Source organism: Nematolebias whitei, chromosome 2 (genome assembly GCF_014905685.2).
Source record: "Nematolebias whitei isolate Nwh7 chromosome 2, NemWhi1, whole genome shotgun sequence".
Classification (NCBI taxonomy): domain Eukaryota; kingdom Metazoa; phylum Chordata; class Actinopteri; order Cyprinodontiformes; family Rivulidae; genus Nematolebias; species Nematolebias whitei.
Genome location: NC_056499.1, coordinates 36,536,404 through 36,561,385, shown reverse-complemented (window position 1 = coordinate 36,561,385; position 24,982 = coordinate 36,536,404). Strand labels below are relative to the sequence as shown.

Genomic DNA, 24,982 nt, shown 5'->3' with positions numbered 1-24,982 from the left:
TTCCCCCGCTCGCCTGAGGGGGCGCTGCACCAAGAACTACTGAAAGAAACAACACAAAAACCTCTGAAGACACGTCTTCTTCTTCTTCTGTAAATAAAAATAAAAACGAAGTGGCATCAAGTTTTAGCAGTTTTATGAGTTATATTTTGTCATTTTTCAAAAATGGACTTAGCATGAGCAGAAGATGAGACAGAAGACCATGGAGAATATTGTTTTTCCACACAAGGCAGCTGACAGCTCCATATAAGGTCAGAGGAATGCGTGTTTGTTTACCCTGCGGAGAGGGGCTCGGTCTGTTTACATTCACACTGTCCTCGAACCGCGCTGGAGTTCGCTTCTACTGGACTGAGACCTAGGTTTTAGCCCGGGCCAGAGTTCGCCTTTTTGTTCCGTGACAGAGTTCGATGGCGCGTTCACACCTCCCTAAACGAACCGGACTTTCTAGGAAAACGAGCTGGAGTTTGATTAAAATGGACTAAACAGGGCTGGTGTGAATGCACCCTTAGAGGCCTGTATTAGACAAAGGGAGAGCATTCCTATTTCTAAACTTGAGAAACTGGTCTCCTCTGTCCCCAGACGTCTGTTGAGTGTTGTAAGAAGAAGGGGGGGATGCCACACAGTGGTAAAAATGGACTTGTCCCAACTTTTTCGAGATTTGTTGACGCCATGAAATTTGGAAACAACAGATTTTTCCCTTAAAATGATACATTCTCTCAGTTTAAACTTTTGATCTGTGATTTGTGTTCTATTCTGAATAAAATATTAGATGTTGGCACCTCCACATCATTGCATTCAGTTTTTATTCACAATTTGTTTAGTGTCCCAACTTTTTTGGAATCCGGTTTGTACATCAGTGTTTGCCCCGTCCCGTTAACAGAATCGAGTGCGCCAAACTACCAAACTGAACTGCGCACCCCCCCCCCCCCCCCCCAATCCACCTGTCTGTACAGGCGTAACGCTAATTAGCTGTGCACAATACTATAGCTAGCTAAAATGCTAAAAACAAACAACGTGCCTTGGGTGTGTTTCTCCACCCAGCTTTAAACTGCAGGTACAGACAGTGACAGCTCAACTGTCTCTCCCTCCCCATCCACCAGCACAGCTCGGCTTTTTTCTCTCCCCCCACCCCACTCTGGGATGCCGGTGCGGGCACAGTGGGTCTCTTCCCACCCACCGGCTCTAAACTGACGGTACAAACATGCGTAGGTCTGTCTCCACAGTCCATGGACCAAGAAAAGAGTCAGGTGATCAAAGACAGAGCATCAGAGAAATGAAACATTCCTGCAGGAACAGAGGAAGCTGAAACACCACAAGCTTCAGGGTCAGCTGATCACCTTGTTACAAGTTCTGGAAGTTATAGCTCATTTAAAGGCAACGTATATTTTGTTGTATGTTACAGTTATGCTCAACAGATCTTAAGATTCATTTTATTTATTTCTTTTGGGAAACTTAATTTGCATTTTAGTTTTTGTGGTAGATTTTGTTGATCTATATTTTGTGCAGACTTTTTCAATCTAAATAACAGAAGGATCATTTTTATTTTTTATTTTTATACTTTGAGACTGAATACTTTATTAAATAATTTCAGTAAAATTAATCCTTGTTGTTTTTATTTTATTTTATATAATACTGCAAAGCAACATGTTAAGTTAATTTTGTCAAATGAATAACTATGATTTCTGTTTTTTTTTTGTTATATCACAAAATGTATCGTTATCGTCAGAATGCTCTGAAATATCACAATATTATATTTGAGCCATATCGCCCACCCCTAGTAACTCTAAATTATCCCTATATGTGAGTGAGCAAGTGAATTGTTGTCTAATTTATTTCTACTGTTTGTGTCCCAGTGATGGACTTGTGAACTGCTCAGGATGTAGCCCACTCCTCCCACAGTGACTGCTTGAGGTTGCATTTCACAATAAATATTTTCAGACAATTTTATTTAAAGGTGCACTTATGATTGCTGTGCAATTCAACAAATTTGTAGTTCTGATTTTGTCATTAGACGATCACAAAAATAGTTTAATCAACAAATGTTTTTTTCCTTATTATCTGCTTTGCAAACGTAATTTTTTTTGGGCTTTGCTTTCTAAATGGACAGCACATCTGCTCATAATAAGCAGTTTACAGCTAAATAATTTCTAAACAATGTGCTTAAATTTGAAGAATTTGGCAGTAGGTTTTGTTGCCAAATTATATGTAATGACCCAAACCATAGGTCAGAAGAATACAAAGAAAAGAGCTAACATTAGCTTGTTACTTAAATCTGTTCCACTTTGACATGTTAGAAGAAACAAGACTTGAATTTACTAAAAACTTTACAGCTGTATGAGCGAAATTAGTTTACCTTTAAAAATAATAAAGCTACTATCAATTCCAGAGAACAATTAAAGCTCAACTATGTGAGCAGAAGTAGCTAAAAGTTGTCCAGAATAACTTTAGAATAAAATTAAACTGTTTCAAAAATGGGAAAAAACCAACTTCATTTTAGAAAAGTCTTTGAATATTTACTTTTTATATTTTTAGGAATGACTTACAGGCAGATTTTAAGGACTTTACAAAAGCACAGTATTCAGTTTTGTTAAAAAGCTTGATTGGTTGAACTGAAACACTTTTTGCTGTATTTTTTGTTTAAATTTGTCTAAATTTATGACAATTTGCATGTTTAATTACCGGTATGTTACAGATTTTATTCTACTGTATAATAAAACAATTTTTTTTAAAGTTAAAAAAAAGGTGGTTGAATCACAAAACATGGAAATCAGAAATAAACTAAAACAGAACTGGGGGAAACAGAATTTATGGGATCTTACAATACAGTGGAAGTGTTTGCTTTAATGATTGTTTTATTTATATGGATTTAGTATTTTATCCAGGAGCTTACATTGTAATAAAGACTTTGTTTTCTTATGCGGAAAGTTCAATAAGAAGTTATCAACAACAAAAAAATCTATGTTCAAGGCAATGTATTCATTCAACCTTTTTTTAGACAGTATGCTTCCTAAAGTGAAATAAATGCAACATTCTCTCAATCAATGCCTAATTGTGTTAAGTAATCATGATTAGAATAAAGGTGCATTCACACTAGCCCTGTTTAGTCCGCTTTAACCAAACTCTAGCTCGTTTTCCTAGAAAGTCCGGCTCGTTTAGGGAGGTGTGAACGCGTCACCAAATTCTGTCACGGAACAAAAAGGCGAACTCTGGCCCGGGCTAAAACCTAGGTCTCGGTCCGGTAGAAGCGAACTCCAGCGCAGTTCGAGGACAGTATAAATGTAAACAGACCAGACCCCGCTCCGCAGGGTAAACAAACACATTGCTCTGACCTTATATGGAGCCGTCAGCTGACTTGTGTGGAAAAACAATATTTTCCATGGTCTTCTGTCTCATCTTCTGCTCATGCTGAGTCCATTTTTGAAAAATGACAAAATACAACTCATAAAACTGCTAAAACTTGATGCCACTTCGTTTTTATTTTTATTTACAGAAGAAGAAGACGTGTCTTCAGAGGTTTTTGTGTTGTTTCTTTCAGTAGTTCTTGGTGCAGCGCCCCCACAGGCGAGCGGGGGAATAGGTTGGTTCAACAGGTTGACTCGACTGCACAGTGCAGTGTGAATGCAAACGCACCAGCTCAAATGTAAACAAAAGCTCATGAATATTGGTCCCGAACCGAACCGAGTCTACCGGACTATCTGGTGTGAAAATGACCTAATAATCAAAATAATTGTGACTATGATTTTATTTTTATTTTTTTCATAATCAAGCAGTCATGTTTTTCCCTTGAGAAATTCAACACGTTGCAGGACTCAGGACTGGGTTGTACACGAAATACTTTTATTAAGACCAGCTCAAATAAAGCTTAGAGCTGTTGCTTGGATCAGAAATTGAAAATTAAGGCATCAAAAAGCATTTCAGTTCACTTCCAAGCCATTTTTTTAAGTAGTTTACAGAAAAGTCAACTAACTGGGGGATGCGGTAGCTCTGTGGTCAGTGCTGAGGTTGTGAGTTCAAGTCAAGGTTGCGGCAGGAAGGACATCCGGTGTTAAACAATTGCCAAACCTTTCATGCGAGTTCCCTCAGTGTGGCGACCCCTGAAGAAAGGAGCAGCCGAAAGAACAACAAACAACCAGGAAAGTCAACCGACTAGCAAATACTTCACTTGTTTTCCTTGTAAGTTGACTCCTGATGAGATTTGCAAACAGGGAAGTTGAATTTAGGTGGAACAAGACGAAACTGACATGCTGACAGCTCACGTGTCCCCACTTGTTTCTCTCCTCAACGAGCACGTGATTAAAACAAGTTCAATGTCAAAACGTTGAAAATCGTTTCCATTTCCAACAACAGACTTACCTTGACCAAAAAAACTGTGGTAAATGACCTGAATTCAACCTATAGTTGTAAGAAAAAAAAATCACCTACAAAGCCATGAGTCATTCAGATCACCAGCAGCTGTGGGTGAAACTCACAGCACAGCATCAAGTGGTGGGAAAAATTTTGAAATATCCTGCTAGTTATTATACAAAGCAAGAGTACTGAGCGCCTTATGTTGGCTAGCAATAAAAAACCTGCAGCGCTTTGCTTTAAAGGTGTGCAGAAATGCAGTGTTTCATCTCTAAAAGATGGGAGATGGTGAGGCTAATGTTGTGCCAAGCAGTTTCTGCAAAGCTTCTGCAGGATGTGTGTGTTTGTGTGTGGGTGCGTAGCAGGCGTGTAGGTGGATGGGGGTGGAAGGAGAGGTTGTACTACCTGGCCATTATATAAAGCTCCCACTCTCGGCTAGGGCTGTGCACTAAGCGCCAGCTCCCACCCCATCCTCCTCCCCTCTTTGTCCTCCCATCCCCCCACCTCTTAGCCTTCCAGCTTCACTGACTCAGGCTTAACTATGAAATGCCTCCGCCTGTTGTTTTCTTTGCCTCCTGCCTCTGTAGTACCAAAATCACTGTGCACATTGTGGAACAAACAAAGAGAACATTTGGGAACAAGTATGCAGATGAAGGCAGTTCTTCCTGCAGCCGGATCAAATCAGGCAACCCAGCTGGACTTAATTCACAAAGAATCCTCATTAATGAGACTAACCTGGATAAATAAAGGCTAAATGAAAAAAAAAATTAAATGCTGTTCCACCACACCTGAGGCTTCCCTGCTTGCCACAGGCTGATAAGAGATCTGAAACCAGTTGCTTTCAAAGTTGAGCGGCAGAAGTTGTTGAAAAGGGCGTTTCTGATCTGCGGCCAAAATAGTGCAGGTCCATCAAGCTGGTAAGGAGCCAAATAATAGAGCTTGCTGCCAGACAGGAAGCTGCAAATACTGACACAGAAGAACCATGAATGAGCTGAACCAAATTGCCTGCCTAATTATCTCTGACCTCACCCCTTTTGTTGAGGGCAGAATGAAGGAACGGAAGTTGAAAACAAGGATCAACTTCTACCTTCAACCTAATTACCAAAGCAATGCTGTGGTGTGAGCGTGAAGAGGAGCAGAAGACCCCAAGGAGTTGAACTAGCACCCCACTGCACCCTTTAAATCCTTGTGAGTTGGCACAAGTCGGCAGAACTGGAGATAAAAGGGAATAGTAGAGACAGTAGTAGGAGGCTGTGCAGGACCTCAGATGCCTTTTATCTTGAGCGTAGCCTCTTTGATGACAGGCTTCATCTCTGGACTGTAGTTACGTTCCTGTGGTTTAGTTCTGAGCTCCATTTGATGGAAGCACAAGGCTTAATTTTCTCTCTCCTACACATCTTGCAGAAAATAATGATGGGGAAAAACAGAAAGCATAGTTTTATTAAAGCTATTAAATAATCCATCCATTAAAGAAAATATATGTTGTTGTATTTGTATGCTGCAGAAAGGAAAGCTCTGCAGAGAGTGGTGAAGGCTGCACAGAAGTCTGTTGGAGTCAGTCTCCCCACCATCACAGACATCTACACCTCCAGATGCAGGAAGAGGGCCACCTGCATCAAGAAGGACCCCACTCACCCAGCACACACACTTTTTGCCCCACTCCCCTCAGGAAGGAGGTTGAGAAGCATGAAGTGTAGAATCACTAAACTGAGGAACAGCTTCTACCCTGAGGCTGTTAGACTCATGAATCTCTAACCAGAATAATCACTGTGAAAAAAAAATCACTCTAATGACACTTGATTGGTGATACATGCTGCTGATCTCATGCTGCTGATTATTTCATGCTGCTGTGTTCATTCGTACTCATCTACTCACTCAGACTCGTTCATGCTGCTGTTGTTCGGCGTATTGTTTTGTACTGTTAGTGTTTAGCATATTTCTTATCTTAGATCCTTATTTACTGTTTCTTTTTACAATTTATATTTTTGCTGTTGTTGGATGGAACTGGGATCCCGTGTACATAATTTCGTTCCACCTCATGTACCACATAATGCAATGATAATAAAAACTACTTGACTTGATTTGTTGTATTTGTTTTCTGCATATAAAAAATAAATAAATACCTTCAAAGAGAAAATCTCTAAAGATTGTTTTGCAACTTTCCCTAATATTGAAAATTGCTAAAAATATTAACTTTGTAAACTTTAATTCCAAATTAAATCTAGATGTTAGTGTTCATCAGTTTAGGTATTAGTGAAATAAAACAAGAAAGAGACCTCCATGTTTAGTTGTTCCCACAACTGAGAGATTAAATGTACCTCAAGTCAAAATATAAAATAAAAAAAACTTTGTCAATTATGATAATTGATCAACTGCAATATTTTATGAGAAGACAAGTTTTATGGCCATTTTTTAAATTTCTTACGTTTATACTGAAATAACACATCTATCGAGCTACAAATGATCATGGTGGAAAAACAAAGGTCCACAACTGCAACATTTTCAGAACAAGCTGAGAAGTAAAAGTTTTCCAGAGATAAAATATCTTAAGAATAGAGAAAAGATAAATAAAGAAACAGATCTCAACAGGGGAACACAATTCAACACAACACCTACATACTTTAAATTACCTGTCCAACCTTACAATTTTACCCAGCCCAGCTTAAACACATTTCATTGCGTAGATTAAATTAATATCTAATTCCGATACATTTTTCATTTCAGGGGCTGAGATGGTGTAGGGGCAGGGCAGCCAACTCAGGACCCAAAGGTCGTGGGTTTGATCCCCGGTCATTGCACATCTCGTGGTGTCTCTGAGCAGGACACCCAATCTCGACTTGCTCCCCGGGCAGCTTACATTGCTGCCCACTGCTCCACCTGGTTGTATCCCATGTGTGATGGATTAAATGCAGAGACACAATTTCATTTTTTTATGGGAACATACAATGACGACAACACATCCATCCATCCATTATCTTTACTCGCTTCTTCCATTTTGGGTCACGGGGGTCACCGGTGCCCGTGTCCAACAATCACTGTGCAAGGGGTGTACACCCTGGACAGGTCTCCAGTCCATCACAGGGACACATAGAGACAAACGAGACAAACAACCATTCACTCTCTCACTCACACCTAGGGACAATTTAGAGTTACCAATCAGCCTAACATGCATGTTTTTGGTCTGTGGGAAGAAACTGGAGTACCTGGAGAAAACCCACGCATGCACGGAGAGAACATGCCAACTCCACTCAGAAAGGCCCCTGGACCGGGGTTTGAACCGGGGACCTGCTCACTTAGAGGCAGCAGCTCTACCAGTTGCACCACCGTGCTGCCCTATTATGACAACACATAGCACTGTATTTATTATTTTATTTGTACTAATTTTTAATTAAAATAAATGAAAACAATTCATTAGCATGATATATAGTAGAAAATGTAGGTTGAGTTAAGTAAACATGTTAATGTTAGATTTTAAATAGCTGTGTTGTATTTGTTTCTCTCATGATTTCTCCCCAGTTTGATGCAGTTTGCACTGTTTCCTTACAACAAACTGAATATTCACGATTTTTATTTTTAAATGCATAAACAATAAGAGCATCATTTATTCACTTGCCATATTGGAACTTTAAATCAATATTTTATATTTTATTTTGAAAGTCTTTGGTTACATTTTAGCACTTGAAACTTAAATGCAAAGTGTACTATTAAAAATAAAATGAACAAATAAATGTGAATTATGGTTCTTGGATTAAAAGGTTTTTTTTTTTAAGTTAGTTGTTTAGAAGATTCAATACATTGAAAAATGAGTCAGAGTAATCAAGAAATAGTTGTTCTTAAATGAAACTTTCAATAAGTAAAATCAGATGAACATCTACAGTTTAACTTTCGAAGACAATCCAAGTTAACATGGCCACCATAGCTAATCAACTTTAGCAAGCACAAAACTTGACTATGCTTTAATCAGTTTTACAGCTATTGCACTGAAATTTGATGAGGTAGTCGCTGAGAGTCATTTCAAACACATTGAGGGCTAATAAATCAGGAGAGATCTTGTGATAGGCGACAAACAAAAAACTATAAAGAATTGATTATGATCCATTACAAGTCGGTTTGGATAAGCAAATAAATACAGTAAAAAATAAAAAAATGGCTACAAATTCACTAGATTAACAGAAGAAACTAACCTGAACTGCAAACAAACCAGATATACCGGTAGTTATAATCATATTAACCTTGATCTCACATTAATTCAGCTTAAATATGTTACTTGATAATGATGATTAGAAAATTAGGATCTTTTTGATGGAGTAGAGTTGAGCAGCTTTAAGCTGGGCATGATAATTTAGTTGTTTTTCCTCAAACACAGAAGGATTTTTGGCCACAGCGAGACACTTCCTAAAGAATGAGGAGCATTTGGTGAATCCATGTGTTCAGCAGCACTTCCTGAAGTCACAGGTCAGCAGAGAGGCTACGACCCCTCTGGACTCAATAAAAACATTTATTTCCACAGTAAGCGTGGACTTCCCAGTGTTTACTTTATCACATCTGGCAACAGGCCGCAGGTGTCGCAAAAATACATTACACACATATGAGAGGAAATGACTTTGCAGAACAGATAAACATTTGTGTTTGTGTCAAAGGTGTCTGACATTTGATATTACATTTAAATTTCATTAGTCTTTAAAGTTGGGAAAGAAAATGTTAGATCAGAAGGTGTCACATGAGTGATTTGTGCATCTCATTTAGCTGTCTTGTGTTTTCTTTCATGGAAAGCTTTAACATAGGGACACATCAGAGTATGCCAACATTAAGCTTCTACATGCCCTTATTAAAAGATCCAATTGGCTTTTTAAATGATTGGTAATTTGTACAAATATTCTCATACTTCACATGTTGTCAGATCATTCCTGATGCATCCTTACATTTCTATGCTGAGGATACGGTTGTTTATTGTCTAGATAGAACAGTTGCTAAGGTTTTCCAGCTTTTACAATCTGCATACGAAATCACCCAGTCAGATTTGTTCCGTCTCAAACTGGTGCTAAATGCTGATAAAACCAAAGGGATGTTGTTGTCAAATAGAAAGTTGGTACCAGCAGTTCTTCCTCCCATCTTATGGGAGGTGTTCCTATTGAGTTTGCTGATCCTTACAAATACTTGGGGAATCTTGGTCGATGCATATCTCTCTTTTAAGCCGCATGCCGAAAACTTCATAAAGAAATTGAAATTAAAACTGGGTTTCTTTTTCAGAAATAGATCTTGCTTAACTATGATTGCTAGAAAACACCTTGTAGCTGCTACTTTCCTTCCCTCCACTGACTACGGTGACATCATTTACATGAATGCTCCTGCAAGCACCTTGCAGATGTTGGACGCTGTCCATCATGGTGCGATAAGATTTATAATGTTCTGTAACTATCGTACCCAACACTGCACCCTGTACTCGTCGGTCAGTTGGTCACCATTATCTTCACACAGACTCTCTCACTGGTACGGTTTCATCTTTAAATCACTCCTCGGACTGCTGCCTTCATACATCTCCTCCTATATGTCACTTCGTCAGTGCAGCTACAGCGTGCACTCTCGAGACATCATTACCTGCAGCGTACCCTCAATGCGGACTGAACTCAGCAAAAAGGCCTTCTCCTAGTCCGCTCCTGTTTCCTTACAAAAAGATCTGAAGCTGTCAACTTGACCTCTCTAAGGAATATTAAACATTTTTTAAGTTCAATGGAAAAACTAAAGCAGACATATTCCTGTTTTCAGTATGTTACTTCGTTTCATAATGTAGCTTGATTTTATTTTGTTTTAATATCACTACTTTTATTTACTTTTCATTTTATATGCATTTTATGGTTGTTTATTGCTGTATGTACCTTATCTGTGGTTTTGTCTAAAATAGGTCTCTCTTATAAATGAGTACTCGTGACTCATTGAGACTAACCTGTATAAATAAATGTTGAATGAATGTTTGCATCAATTCTAAAAAGAGGCACATGAGACGACAAAGGTTTTTGAGAAAACTGTCTTGAAAATTTACAAAGCACTTTTCAAATGTACTATTTCTGGTATTATCTTGACGTCTGACAATTGGAACCATGGCATTAAATCATGAACTGGAAATTTAAAATATATTAGCGATTAGAAACTAACTCTGATACATGTATTATGCCTAATCTTATGCCACAAAGGAACAAATGAGGACATATCAGTTGTAAATCCCAAAAGTGGCACAACTCTGCAAGAAAGCTGTACAGAGCTGCAAATCGAGTAACTAACAAATATTACGCAGCTTCCAAAGCATGCAGCAGGGAATGGCAATAGAATGAACACTTTATTTACTTGTTATTTTAATTCACTCCAAAAATATCTGTATTTGAAAGTTTACCATCTTAAAAATGTAACAGAAGAAATGCTTTTTCTTTTTCTCCAAGTTGGAAACACACAACTGGGCTTCAAGCTGCTCTGCCTACCCATGTCCATCTTAAATGTGACACGTTTCCACGGCAACGGCACTGTGTAACTAAATCACCGCAGGAGTTAGGAAAAGCTCCATCTCTGCAAAACCACACAAAAGTCGATGAGTGCAGACAGCACGGACCCTCACGGGGCAAGAAGCCTGACAATAAAGGAGGTTAAATGCTGGTTTGACTTTGCAAACATTGGATCACGTTGCCTGAACTGGTAAACTTCAGCGAACACAGGGAGCACAGACAAAGGCAATAAGACCTCTACAGCAATTTGTTCCAGCTGGTTTGACGCTAACCATCTCTGACGTTTCTGTAACAGAAGAAACACAAAGTAATTTGTAAGTCCTGCATTGTGGGATTCTCAGCATCTGTTCTCCACTAACTTCCCTTTTAGCACTCATCAAAGTTTCATATTTCCAGGCTTTTTATTCTTTTGAACAATGCCATGGAAATCCTCACTATACCTAAAGACTCGTGAAAGAAGCAACAACAAGCCTGCAAACCACAGAACTAAATGCACCAACATACTGTATGAGAACCATCATCATCCACTTTGGCAGTTTCCATCTGAACGTCTACTTATGTTCCACCTGGAAATTAACTGCAGCTATAATGACAATGGCAATAAGAGAAATAGGCAGGTGCTGAGAGGATGTAAGGAAGCAGAGAAGAGGGCCCGTATCATTAGGGATTAACCTAGCCAGAGGCTCTACAAATAGACTGTCTCCACCTATAAGCTGCCTGCACAGAGATAGTCATTTGTATTGCCAGGTTGCTGCTGCAGCAGCTCCAGAAAAGAAAGAAGACAGTTCAAAGAGGCGGATCGGGACTCCGCTCTCGCAAAATGCGATGCAACAGGACACGTTTTGTGTGTGTGTGTGTGTGTGTGGGGGGGGGGGGGGGGTGGCAACATCAGAAGCTTTCACAAGAGTGAATTTTCTCTGAGATGACGGCATCGCAGCTTTATCTACTGATTCAATCTGTAAGGTATAAAATTATACAGCCTGAGGCAATCCTGAATATGTGCAACAAGTGCAGAACTAAAAAACATTTTGACCTAATATCGTTTTTATTATTAATATTATTATTTGCAGGTAGAAAACACACCAAGTATCTATGTGGTAGAGTTTTTTTTAATTCCATTAACTGTGAGATACATTATGCTTTTAATTACCAGAGGAAACGAGACGACATTGTCTCACAATTCAAGGCAGCCACAAGATTTACAGGAAAGATTTAAAGCAATTAGATCCCACTTATTATGTACATAATGTTTAGCAGCCATGAGCATCTCTGACAAAGAACAGGTAACTGTGGCAGTAATGTTAGGTTAGACTTTAAAGAATCAGCAGCTCATTCCTGGATGCTGCCTCATGAGTAAGGGTCTGGATTACTGATAAAAAGGTTAAAGGTTGAAGGGCCTTTCACCCTGAAGCTGGCACCCATCAGCCCATGAGAAAAAATGTTATAAAACCGACAACATGTTTGTAGCTGGTGACTGGAACTGTCTGACTTTTGTATCTTGACCAGCCTTGACCAGTGACAAGTCAACCCAACACTTGAAAATGTTTTATTTTTGTGCAACGTAACTAAGACGTGATGTCCCGCTAACAACATTTATACTGTGTGCAGTTTTTTAAAATAAAATAAAAGGCAGCACAAAAGGTGTAGAGGTAACTAGAAACTTGAATATCCACTGTTCATGTAGGTTGAGGGTTTTGGTTTTAAAGGGAGCAAGAAAACTTCAGTAAACAATGAATTTAAGAAAATATAACCTGTTCCTTACGTTTGATGTTGTAAATTGAAATGTTGGCAATCTGTTTGAATACTTTGAGTAAATAATTATAAAAGACAGAGACTTGTTACAGGTAGCAATGATAACCAATCTAATTGCACACAATAATGACAATACATATACATTATTATTATCATTCACATGTTTGCAGAAAATTGGCAGGAAAACTGCTAAACCGTCTTCTTTGGTGTGTTTAAAATAAAGTTAAAAAAAAGAAGAAATACATTTCATGTTAGTTTTGGTCAGAGCTTCAAACAGCCCCTGCAGAGGGACCAAAGAGCCGCATGTGGCCCCAGAGCCGCAGGTTGCAGACCCCTGCTTTAGTCTAAAAGACTGGTATTTGTGCATATAATACCCAGCTAAAAAGAGTTACAGGACATTTGCTTCATAATCCAAATTAAAGCATCTTAACATGTTCATCTTATTTGCACACCTTAAGCTATTAAAGTCCATGTCATATGTATCGGTATGTATTTTTGTTTTTGTAAAATATCAGTTTAAGAGATATAATGCTGATAACATCAGATTAAATCATTTCTTCATTTTATTGCAGCTGCAAAATAATTTTATCTGATTTTCTGATGTGAGCAATCATAATTATCTGACAAGTGTTGATGCTCGCCGGTCTACAATTAAGATATACTTTTTTAATTTAAGAAAACTGACCAAACGATCGCTGTGCTGACACTTTCAGCACTTTCTTTTATCAGTGTTCTCATACAATGGTGAAATTGTCTCTCTGCATTTAACCCATCCACCACAGGTGGAGTAGTGAGCAGCTATTGAAAGCACGCGGGGAGCAACTGGGGATGAGGTGTCCAGCTCAGAGACACCACGAGGTGTGCAATGACTGGGGATTGAACCCAGGACCTCCGAGTCCTGAGTCGGCTGCCCTCATAGTAGGTTTTAGCACCCATGCTTCGAATACAACCCATAAATTGAACCACAGTGACTACATTGCAGCAGGATTGTAGCGGTTGTTGCAACATAATAAATGTTTTTTTGGTTTTTTGTTTTTTTTTAAGTATTTTGTTAATTGTGATGAGAGAATTTGGAATGGGCCAAATTCAACAAGAACAAAACAGAGCTGTGCATAGTCCATTTCTATGTATAACTTCTACATCCTTCTACATCCCAGCAATCAGCATTTCTTTAGTAAATTTTATGTGTGTGTATTTTTTAATGGTAATACACCAAGTACGTTTAAATATATTAAATATATATTACGTAGATACAGTATGTTATATATTATATAAATATATTGTTTAATTTTCATTTTTTCAGATCAGAACTTACTGTAAGAGCAAAGTCTCAACAATTATATTAATACAGCTGAATTGTTTCATCACTGTTTTTATAATAAATTTAACTTGCTTATTCACATTAAAATACCAATCCTCTAAGATTTGACAATGTGCAGCTTTATGTTTCACAGTACACATTTGTAATGTAGAATAAATCTGTAGGCACTGGAGGAAAATATTTAGGATGCCTGAACTTCAGCTTTATTGACAAATTTGAGATCTTTTCAAACAAAAAGCTGATTGGTGCAACAGTATATGACACAAAGCTAACAGGTGCTTACATACATGCTAAAACCCTCCCATTAATATTTATGGTTTGCACTCACTACACACTGTCACAGCTGCATGTTTGTACAATTGGATGATGCAGAATTCAACATCACAACCAATTTTGTGCTGATGCAACTCACACAACATGAAGCATACAGAGAAAAAGACACTTCTCATCGGAAAAAAAAGTCACGTTTTACCTAACAGGAGTATTATTATAGAGTTACCGAGGCTCAGATATGTTTTCAAGTCCCTAAAATATAGTTACTACAGGAGAAATGAGAGGGATAAATCACTGCCATTGCTTTAACTTTCTATTGTAAACATGCCAGTTTTTATTAGCAGTAATTCATTGTTGATGGATTAGTTTTATGTTTTTTTTAAAGTGCATCAACCCAACAGATAATAACTTGGGCTGAAAATGAAATCAGTTCAAAACCCCAGAAAAATATACTCTCATTGAATGAAACAAAGACTAAATGTAATCCCTCAGTTCTGTCAACCGAGTGGGCTGCTGCCTTAAACGGCTCGTAGTATTAAAAAAACCATCAATCTTAAGGGTCTGTAGTAGTATTTACTTGAGTATTTGACAAACCTAATTACAGTTAATCAAGTTTCATTTTTAAAAACAAAACTCGTATTAACATTTTTTAACAAAAACTATTTGATGGCAACAATGTTAGTAGATTTTAAACATATAAAAAGCTTCACCTATAAAGCTAGAGGCGTTTGGAGAGTTTAACTACATTTGCATGTGTAATTATGTAACTTTGCTGTTATTAAGATTTAATTTGACATAGATAACTGCATCAGTGCAGAAGCAAAACAAAGATTTACACCTTTAGAGTATGAAAATAAATAACTACAAAGATCTGAATACTGTAGCTGCACAAAGGCTGTGCAACTAACTTGTTTCACACAGCTGTCCTGCATGAAACTTGGAATAAAATGTTGTGCATCACTGTGATGCTGCTTTCAACCCATCAACACCGAACAGAGCTCAGGTTTTATAAAATAACAGGAAACTATAACCAGTGTGCAGAGTGTGTCCCCCAGAATGGAATGAATTAGGGGTGCACCGATTTCAATTTTCAGGCCGATCACCGATCACCGATCACCGATTTTTTGAAAGTCTGAACTGCCGATTCCGATTTTGGCCGATACCGATTTTTTTTTATAAGCAACAGTGTCAGGTGTTACAAGATCACAATGCACCTTCAATTTACCAATCTTATTTTATTGTAAAACATACCCTTGAAAAATACCCTAGAAACAATACAAACTTGTTGTTTTAACTTGTCATGAGGTAGTATTCTGAAATATAAATGAAGTTTACACAATTTTTGTTAAAACTATAAAATTAACTAAAAAAAAATGTTCAGTTCCTTCAACTCTTTCACTTGTTACATTTAAAAAAAAAAAAAGATAATGCAACAAGTGTAACATTTTCAAGTCAGTGGGTAATAAGAACTAACACTGGTAAGTTAGTTCTCACAGACTTATTCCAGTCACTTTCATTAGTGGCAGGTTTTTCTTGATGAACAAAAGCATTTCTACTTTGTCACCAGACAGGCGACTTCTTTTCTCATCTACTACATGTCCAGCCAAGCTAAACAGGCGCTCGCTTTCAACGCTTGTGCATGGGGCAGAGAGATAGGTTCGGGCAAGTAGAGCAAGATGAGGGAAACGATTTTCATTGATCTTCCAGTAGACCAATGGGTCCTGGCTCCTTTCGACAGGAACCTCAGATAGGTAGTTCTGTACCTGCATAGCTGAAGGGCTGGCCAGCTGTTGCTCCTGTTCAATGTTCTCCTTTAAGATTTCGTCGTGAGCTGCAAACAGTAGACTACGCCTTTTGGCTGCAGGTTCATCTATAGCAGGAGGTCCCACTTCAGAGGATGTTCCTGCAGCAGGTGTGCATCTGGTCTCCCCCTCTGCAAGTTTGGTCAAAAGGAGCAGTTTCACGTCATCTTTCACCTCTGCTGAGAAGTAGCGATTCTTGTACCTTGTTTTGCATAAACAAAGAAAGATGGGTCAATCATTGTGTTTTGTATACATTAACAGTTTTTATGACTTGCATGTAAATAAAGAAATGCATTTCAATCAATAAATTTTTATTTTTAATTTAATTTAAATGTTTGTTGAAATATAGTAGTAGGCTAAAAGTCATTATGGCTAAAATAGAATGTTAATAGTTACTTGCCTTGGATCCAGAACAGTGGCCAAGCTGTACAGGGGCTCATGCTCAATGTTGCTGAATCTTCTCACAACAGCCTCCAGCAGCGTAGCTTTGGCTGTACCCACGCCACGGTCTGTGCTCGCTTGCCTCTCCAAAATCCGCTTGAGTGCAGTGATGGCTGGGATGACATCTGCTGCTGTAGCTGTTGATGAGCTAATCTCCTTTGTGAGTTCCTCAAAAGGTGCAAGAATGGTGAGCACATTGTCCAGTAGCTCCCACTGGTGTGCTGTGAGTGTGGCTGGTAACTCATGCTCAGCAGCATACACGCCAATAGCACGTCTCTGCTCCAACAGCGACTGCAGCATGTAGACTGTGCTGTTCCACCTCGTTGAAACGTCTTGCTGTAATCGTTTCCTGGGTTGACCTAACTGTGTCTGTATGTCATAAAGTCGGGAATAGGCAAGTGATGAATGCTTAAAATGTCCAACAATTCTCCTTCCTGTTGCCACCATGTCTGTGATGCTGCGCTGCGCCAGCTGTCCCTCATTTACAACCAGTTGCAGTGTGTGTGCCAGGCAGGGTAAACTTTTCAGGTTGATATCATCCAGCGCTTTGGCCATATTACGAGCATTATCCCGTAAAACAACGTGAACTCTTCCATTATCGATTTCCCAGTGATTCAGCATCGCCTTAAACTCTGCTGATAAATTGGCCGCAGTGTGAGACACCACCATTTCTTTACAGTTTAAGAGTACTTGATGACGTTCGAACTGTTCGTCAATCCACTGTGCAGTAAAACTTAACATGGACATTAAACTTACATCAGAAGTCCAGATGTCTGTTGTAAAGCTGAGTGTATTTGTATTAGCTTTTAGCAGGCTGCGGGTGTCTCTCGAAACTTGGCTGAACAACTCCGGTAATGCAACATCAGAAAAATATTTCCGACTCGGCATATTATATCGTGGGCACACGTGCTGCATCAAGCTTCTAAAACCTTTGTCCTCAACGACTGAAAATGGCTGGTCGTCTAATGCCATGAACTCCATCACTTTCCTCGTGGTAGCTTTGCTCTTTTCGTTGCTCATAAAAGCTAACAGCGACCCACCGACTGCCTCTTTGTTAGCGCTAGCTTTAGCATTAGCCTTAGCTTGGTTGCTCTCTTCAAACATTGCATACTTGGCGGCGTGGTGATTTCTTAAATGGCGAACGAGGTTTGTTGTATTAAAGGTTTTGGTGGTGGCTCCACCACGACTTACTTCGGCTTTACACGAATTGCAAATTGCGATCTTTGGCTCATTTTCTTTTACAGCGTAGAACTTCCAAACCGACGACATGGCTGCTCCGAGTGACCTGTGTGTGAGCTCTCACAGTGGAGCAAAAGGGGACAGCAGCTGATTTTCAGACCTTTCCGGAGGCAGATAAGATCGGTGGATAAAATCGGCTTCTCATTTAAAGATCGGCCGATCGCCGATCTCCCCAAATTAAGGAAATCGGGGCCGATCGATCGGCCGGCCGATTTATCGGTGCACCCCTAGAATGAATACTTTGAAACCAAAAGAAGATGTTCAACCAAACCGTGGAACACGACCAAGCTGACTTACCGGTATTAGCCATGAGTTAATCAGGAGCTCCAACTCTTCAATAAAGCAGTAATGAACTTTACAACTAGGATTTTACCAGATGATGATGAATGTGAAGCTGCAATAGAAGCCCAATGCATCAAAAACGTACATCTAAAAAAAAAAACCTGTTGAATCTCTAACTACACTAACACTAAGACGGTCTGTGAGTGATGCTATTCAGATAGCTGCTACATGACGTGTAGGCTTCTGTGGTGATTGAACACTTTAGTGAGTGATTTGGACCGGTGCAACAAAGATGTGACTTTTTTATGTATAAAAATCAACTTCATAAAATAAGTTCAAGTTTCTTTATTGTCATTTGCGTCACATGTGGTGCATGAGATGGAATGAAATTGTGCACTCAAGGTCCCAGTTACACCCAAAAATAGTAAAATATAAAGTATAAAAAGAAACGGTATAAAAGCAGTGTTTCCCCTACCATTACACAAGTGGGGCACCCCGCCTACCGAACCGAGCTGCGCACACACACCCTGCCCCCACCTGTCAGCACTGATGTAGCGCTAAGCTAGCAGTGCACGCATGCTACCTAAAAATCTTTTCTAACACTGAAACCCTCACGCTGACCCCCCACCCCCGTTTGAAAACTGTCAGTACGAACGGCACACAGTCCAGCTGTGTCTGTCTCTCCCCCACCCCCGGCTCGAAAACTGCCTGTACACACAGCGCGCAGCTCAGCCGTGTCTCTGTCTCTCTCCCCTCAACAACTGCCGGTACAAACGGCGCACATTCACCCCGCCCCCAGTCGACAAAAATCACGGACAAGATTAGCGCCCCACCATTGCAAGCTATCTAGCGGAAACTGATAAGGAGCTAAGCTACACACTAAGATATATGCTAACCGTACGTTAAAAAAAATCTACGCTAAACACTAGTGATGCAAAATAATACGGTATATTAAACAGCAGCCTGAGTCTGTGGTGAGTAAATGGTATGAATGAATACAGCAACATGAAATCAGCAGCATAAGATCAGCAGCATGGCTAATCAGCAGCACAGACAGAGCAGCAGAGTTCAGACTGAGTTCAGGCATTTACTTTCATTAACTGAAAAGTAGTTACTTGTTGTTAAGAAGTATCATCAGGCTGCAAGACATGAAGATGCATCTTCCTGCACTGACTTGTAAACAGGTGAAACATAATGAGTTGTGAACCAGAAAAAACTCACTTATTTTTAAATATTATGACAAGTTTACCAAAGAATCTACTCCCAAACTCTTAACGAGGGTCTACATAATGTCACTGTGTTCTCTCTTTCATGAACACCAGTCACTGCTTTCTGTCTGAGTGATGCCTTGTGATCTTCTTTCTGCTGTTCCCTCTTCAGTTCTCCTCCTCCACCTCACTCTGTCCTCACTACCTTTTCCTCCTAGTCGTCTGACTTTCAAAACAAATTCAGCTGTTTGAAGACATAAACCCAGACATTATTTGTTTTATTATCCAGGATTAATTGCAAATATCAACATCCTGCTATTGAACAAAAGGTCCAATGCAGGGCCAACACTAATTAAGAACCAAACAACACAAACTTCCCATCGACGTGTTTAAAGAAAAATAAACTTCATAGAAGTGGTCACCACCTATTGTCTTTTCACTACTGATTTATTGAACATTTAATCATTTTTCAAGCAGTTTAATTAAAATACTTAACGAAGAATGCATTCAAAGAAACATGTTTTAATCTCAAGTGCTGCATTAGGGGCCCTGTAAAATGATCGATGATCTATCGATCAGTTGACTTGCTGCCGTGCAAGCCCAACTACTTTGCACGTTTAACAGATAACCTGCACAGAGGTTTGCACTTCATGTACAGTTCTTCCAGCCTGCAAACAGGACTTTAGCTGGAGATGTTTTTATCAGCCGAAGATATTCCACTCGACCCATGAGCTCTTCGAATACGAAAAGTCTGGTGTGATTTCATAGATATTCATCATCCCACTTTGTAGATCTAACACTCGTGCTGAGATCTAACCAACGTGTTCACATCGTGCAGAAAGATTCACAAACTATCCAAAGAGAAATCATCAAATTATAGAAATCTAGCAACACAGTTCAGTTCATGCGGCATCTTAATTGTTTTGTTCTGTAAAGATGCAAACGACACACGAGGGATAAACTCATGCGTCGTCGATAAACATGAGTTTATTTAACTTTGAAAAGATCAAATGTCATTTATTAGTTTTTATCACCAACAGCAGCAGTCGAGATGGAACATTCTGATATTGCTCTAGGTATGTTCCCCTTTTGAATTGTTTGGCATATAAACACAGGACTGTGCAAATGTTTTAAACCACCCCTGATCCTTTGTTTTCAAGTATTTAGACTTTTATGTTTTTAATGGGCTTTGGCTCAAATTGACCCCTCTTCTGTTTTGTTTTGTTTTTGTTTGTATGTTTTTTCCAGGTCTTAAATCTTTGGCTTTTGCTTTAAGAAAATTGGGGAAGTAGACAAGAAATGTCAGACCTAAAAACAGTATCTGAAAATTGTGTTCTGTGTCAAATAGCTAACATCTCTTTGGGAATCACTTTGTTGTAAATTGTTTGTGTGAAGCTGCTGGTTACACAGATATTCTAACAGATTCAATTTAAACCAGGTTTTTAGGTTGTCTGCTATGTGTAGACATAACACTGGTTCATCCTCTGAGTGTTTTTATACCTGAACGGGTCAGGGTTAAGTGGTTCGACAATCTGAACATCCATCTGTAAACTGTACTAGACTGAAAAAGAAGTCAAAGTTTGAGGAAAACATTTGAAAGATCAGTCTGGAAAACTACTGATTGAGACCACTTTGTATTGCAAGAAAGTTTGGATTGTTGGTAAAGATAAAGAGAAATTCAGGATGGCTCCCATTGAGGAAAACTTATGAGCAGAGCTGAAAACACAAAAAAGGTTAAATCGTGTCATCTGGACATGTGTCTTGTCGTGGTGTCTCTGAGCAGAAGACACCCAACCCCTTATTGCTCCCCGGGCGCTTACATAGCTGCCCACTGCTCCACCTGGGTGCATCTCATGGGTGATGGGGTCAATGCAGAGAACTCATTTCACCATTCCCTTTTTTAGGGAGAAACATTTCATCTTCCATCCGAAAGACTATCAGCCTGAGGCTTGCCATCTGGTCTAAAGCATTTGATTGTTATGCATGATGATCTATTGTTTTGGACGGATGGCCCCTTCTTGCATGCGTTAGAAGCTGGTTTCTGGGAATTCAATAGGAGGCTGGCTTGAAACACATCAACGAGGGTCATTTATAAGAGATCTGGGTTGGAAGGCCACAGACTGATGGAAGTCCTTCAGATGAAAGATGAAACTCCCCCCACCCCCCAAAAAAAAACTCCAGATGACATGATTTAACCTTTTCTTGCATTTATTTACCAGGATGGTTGAGTTTACAAACCTTTTTTCAGAGCAGAAAACATTACTGACTAATGGTCCGTTTTAAGGATATCAAACATTTTTCAGTCAGGTCATCTGGACAGTTTCTTTTTTTTGTGCTGAAACGTTTCGCCTTCGATCCAGAAGGCTTCATCAGTCAAGGAAACGCACAACAAAACTGATTCTCCCCCCAACAGCTTACTCCAAAAGTGGAACAAACCAGTTGTGCTTGTGATAAGATGGTCTCTTCCTCCATTGCCGGCCCTCTTCCTTGTTGACAGTCTTGTCAAACTGGTTGAAAACAACAAAGTCATCACAAGCACAACTGGTTTGTTCCACTTTGGAGTAAGCTGTTTGGGGGGGAAATCAGTTTTGTTGTGTGTTTCTTTGACTGATGAAGCCTTCTGGATTGAAGGCGAAACGGTTCAGCACAAAAAAAAAAAGAAACTGTCCAGATGACCTGACGGAAAAATGTTGGATTTTATACCTGGATTATTGAGCATGGACTTTGTTGTTTTAAAAATAATCCTCATTTCGGAAAAGTTAAAAAAAAAAAAAAAGTTATACTTTCATTTACTCAATTTCCAATCATTCAATTGTCCTAGTCTGTTTGAAAAATGCACAACCCACCGTTTGTTTAGACAAGCAAGACGATTTGATCTCAAATCAGTTGTTTCTGGTCACTCGTAGAATATGAAATGTGAGTCTTGTTTCCAAACATTTGACCTGAATTATGAAAATCAGGCAGACCTGGAACCACTTCTCCCTCTTCCTATTGATGACCTTTACAGGAAGCCCACGTGTGGCTTGTCAATAAACCCTTTTATTACACCTTGCAGCTGAACACAAGCAGCTGGCACAAAGCACGACGTATAGATCCACACGCACTCCGGTTGAAGCAAGGCGTGGAAAGTCTCAACATAGACCAAAGTTGATCAATAGCTGCCAGATGTGGTCTGGACAGGTAAACGCCCAGGACCGTCCAGGTGCAGACTGAAACCCGACCATGATGCTGACATAACGGGCACCAGCTGCCAAGAGGACCGTTAACCTGAAGAGGTGTGTTTATCAACAGGTAATGAGCCGCAGGTGAGCTACCACATCGATTTCACCCGCAGGTACATTCTAGCCCGGCTTAGGAACTATTAAACACCCCAAACTCGTTCAAAGAACCCGCAGAACAATGCGTGGCACGAGTATTTAAAGAACAATCTACAGCCAGCTGTGACGGCGCCGTTAGCTCGAACCGCCTCGCAGTCGTGGAAAAAAAAAAACACATTCAAAATATTGTTTTGGCTCAAACAAAACAAGCGTTCTGCTTACAGCTTCGTACTCAAACAACACGCGCACACACGATGCGCGAGAGGAGCAAAACGGTCCAACAGGACACAGCTCCGAACCAAACCAGCGCCTCTCGATATCAACATAAACATGATGTTCGCGCGAGCTTTGGCGCTCGCGGATTCAAAAGGGGAAAAAAAGTTTCTGCCGTGTTTCGGCGGTTAATCTCGAAGCCGACAAGTCCTCAGCCCCCCCGAGGATTAAGACGCTTAAGAACTGCGCGGCGCCGCAAACAAACGCGGCTGAACCGGGTAAATTTATCACGATTTCAGGCTGCGCCTTACCTTCAGTTCCGCACTCTCCGCCATCTTCTGTTTCTGTGCGCAGGCGCGCTGAGGGGTTGTCACATGACTGGGACGCGCAAAGGGCTGCGTGAACGCGCATGCAGCCACGGTGCTGAGTTCAGGAACACAAACGAGGAGAGGAAAAACGAAAGGTTTGTGGAATAGAATAGAATAGAATAGAATAGAATAGAATAGAATAGAATAGAATAGAATAGAATAGAATAGAAATTGTTCTTCAGTGAGTACATTTACAATATTATTTTTAAAGCATCATAAAGTGGTAAACAGAACAATAATATAAACCTGTAAAACAAAATAGTTTGTTAGGTCTATAGTAAAAGTTAATCAAAACCCATTTCGAATAAATATACAAAAAAGAAACTCTACCGGTAAGTTTATACAATCGAATTGTACCAAGATTATTTTTAATTTAAAAGGTGTATTTAAAAAAAAAGGCCAAACCACACAGGCATCCGAAAACAAACAATGAAAATGTAAATGTGCGTTTTTACAGGGATTACGAATTATTCTTGCACTGTGAATTGATATTGCCCAATATCTAAGGAAAGATATTGAGTTTTAAAAAGTTGAATTGTGTTTTCTGATGTTTCTTCTGTTATCATGTGATCTGGCAGCAGGTGACTGTACAGGTTTTAGAGATATTAAAGCCCATCTGTTGTGTTAGATTTGTCATAGCTGGTCTTTTATTTTTAATTTTTTTTTTGTATTTAGAGCAAAATGTAAATGGAGGAATAAACCTTGTGCTTCTTACTGTTCTATTGATCAAAACATTGATCATTTATAAGACTGAGGCATCTGTTTAAAGTGGCACAAAGTTTATTTAAATTATCTTAATACTGATGGTTTACATCAGATGTGTCAAACACACTTACAAAAGGGGCCAAAATTAAAACCTTTTTCAGACTATGGACCGGTTTCAGAATCTACATGAACTCAAGTTAAATATCCTACATCTTTTCTTGGTTGCAGGTTCCTCAACAAGAGTTTGATTGGTCTCATTTGACGTTCTCTGTTGCACTTTTGACATCATAATCAAAGATTACTGAAAACAATAAAGTGATCAAAGTATTTTACATTTAAAATAACATCTTGGGGGCCAGATAAGATGTCAACGAGGGCCACATTTGGCCCCCGGGCCTTGAGTTTGACACATGGATGCTGCAGGTTGAGCTAATTGTAAAATAAACATTGAGACTATATGAGGTCATGAGACTGACAAGGAAAACTAACGTTTCCATGCAAAGTGTCTTTAGTTAGTTTGTTTTTTGGGGTCATTTTTAATTTGCATTGTGAGATGCTGTAACTGGACCATGTATAGGTTGTCAACAGCGCCATCATTTGGTGGACAAATAGAAATACAACAATATAAAAAGTCTAGCCCAGGGTTAGAAAAAGATCTTCCATTTAATTTATCCTCTGAAACATGTCAAACTTAAGGCCCGCAGGACAGATGTGGCTCTTGTTGCAGTTTCATCTGGCCCTGAGATAATACTTTACAAATATTAGAACTGATCCACCAGTCTGTGACAAATAATCTTCACAGCTTCTCATTCATCTCTTTTTGGAGAAAGAGCAACAAAGAGTGTCGGACGAGACTGAACAAACTGTAGCTGATAAACTTACAGCCGTGTAAGACTGAAAACATGAGAGCAACAAAAAGTCTGCGTGAATGCACATTTACTTTTTGTGTTTTGTCTTTTTTAATTTTAAAATAAATCTTAACTGGATTTGGATTTTTACTAAATGATTTTTTTAGTTCATTTCATGGAAGTTAATAAAATACATGAACTAATAAATAAAAAGAACTCAGAATACAAAGCAAGAAATGGATGTTAATGATGTATTTTGATTAAACTGCTGCCCCTGGAATAAGACCATGGATAAGAGGCAAAACATAAGGATGGATGGTTGGATGGATAACAGGTCTTTTTAAATCAGATATTTTTTCCCTTTAATCAATGACAAAA

General features: G+C 39.2%; 1 protein-coding gene across 1 annotated transcript in view; it reads right to left on the bottom strand.

Annotated features, from left to right (window-relative positions):
• Positions 1–23,094, bottom strand: part of LOC119426789 (E3 SUMO-protein ligase PIAS1) — a 96,524-nt gene extending 73,430 nt beyond the window's left edge. Inside the window, exon 1 of the mRNA XM_037694373.1 lies at positions 22,995–23,094. Within this exon, the coding sequence (XP_037550301.1) occupies positions 22,995–23,094 (100 nt within the window). The remainder of the gene's footprint in view (positions 1–22,994) is intronic.
• Positions 23,095–24,982: the final 1,888 nt, after the last annotated feature.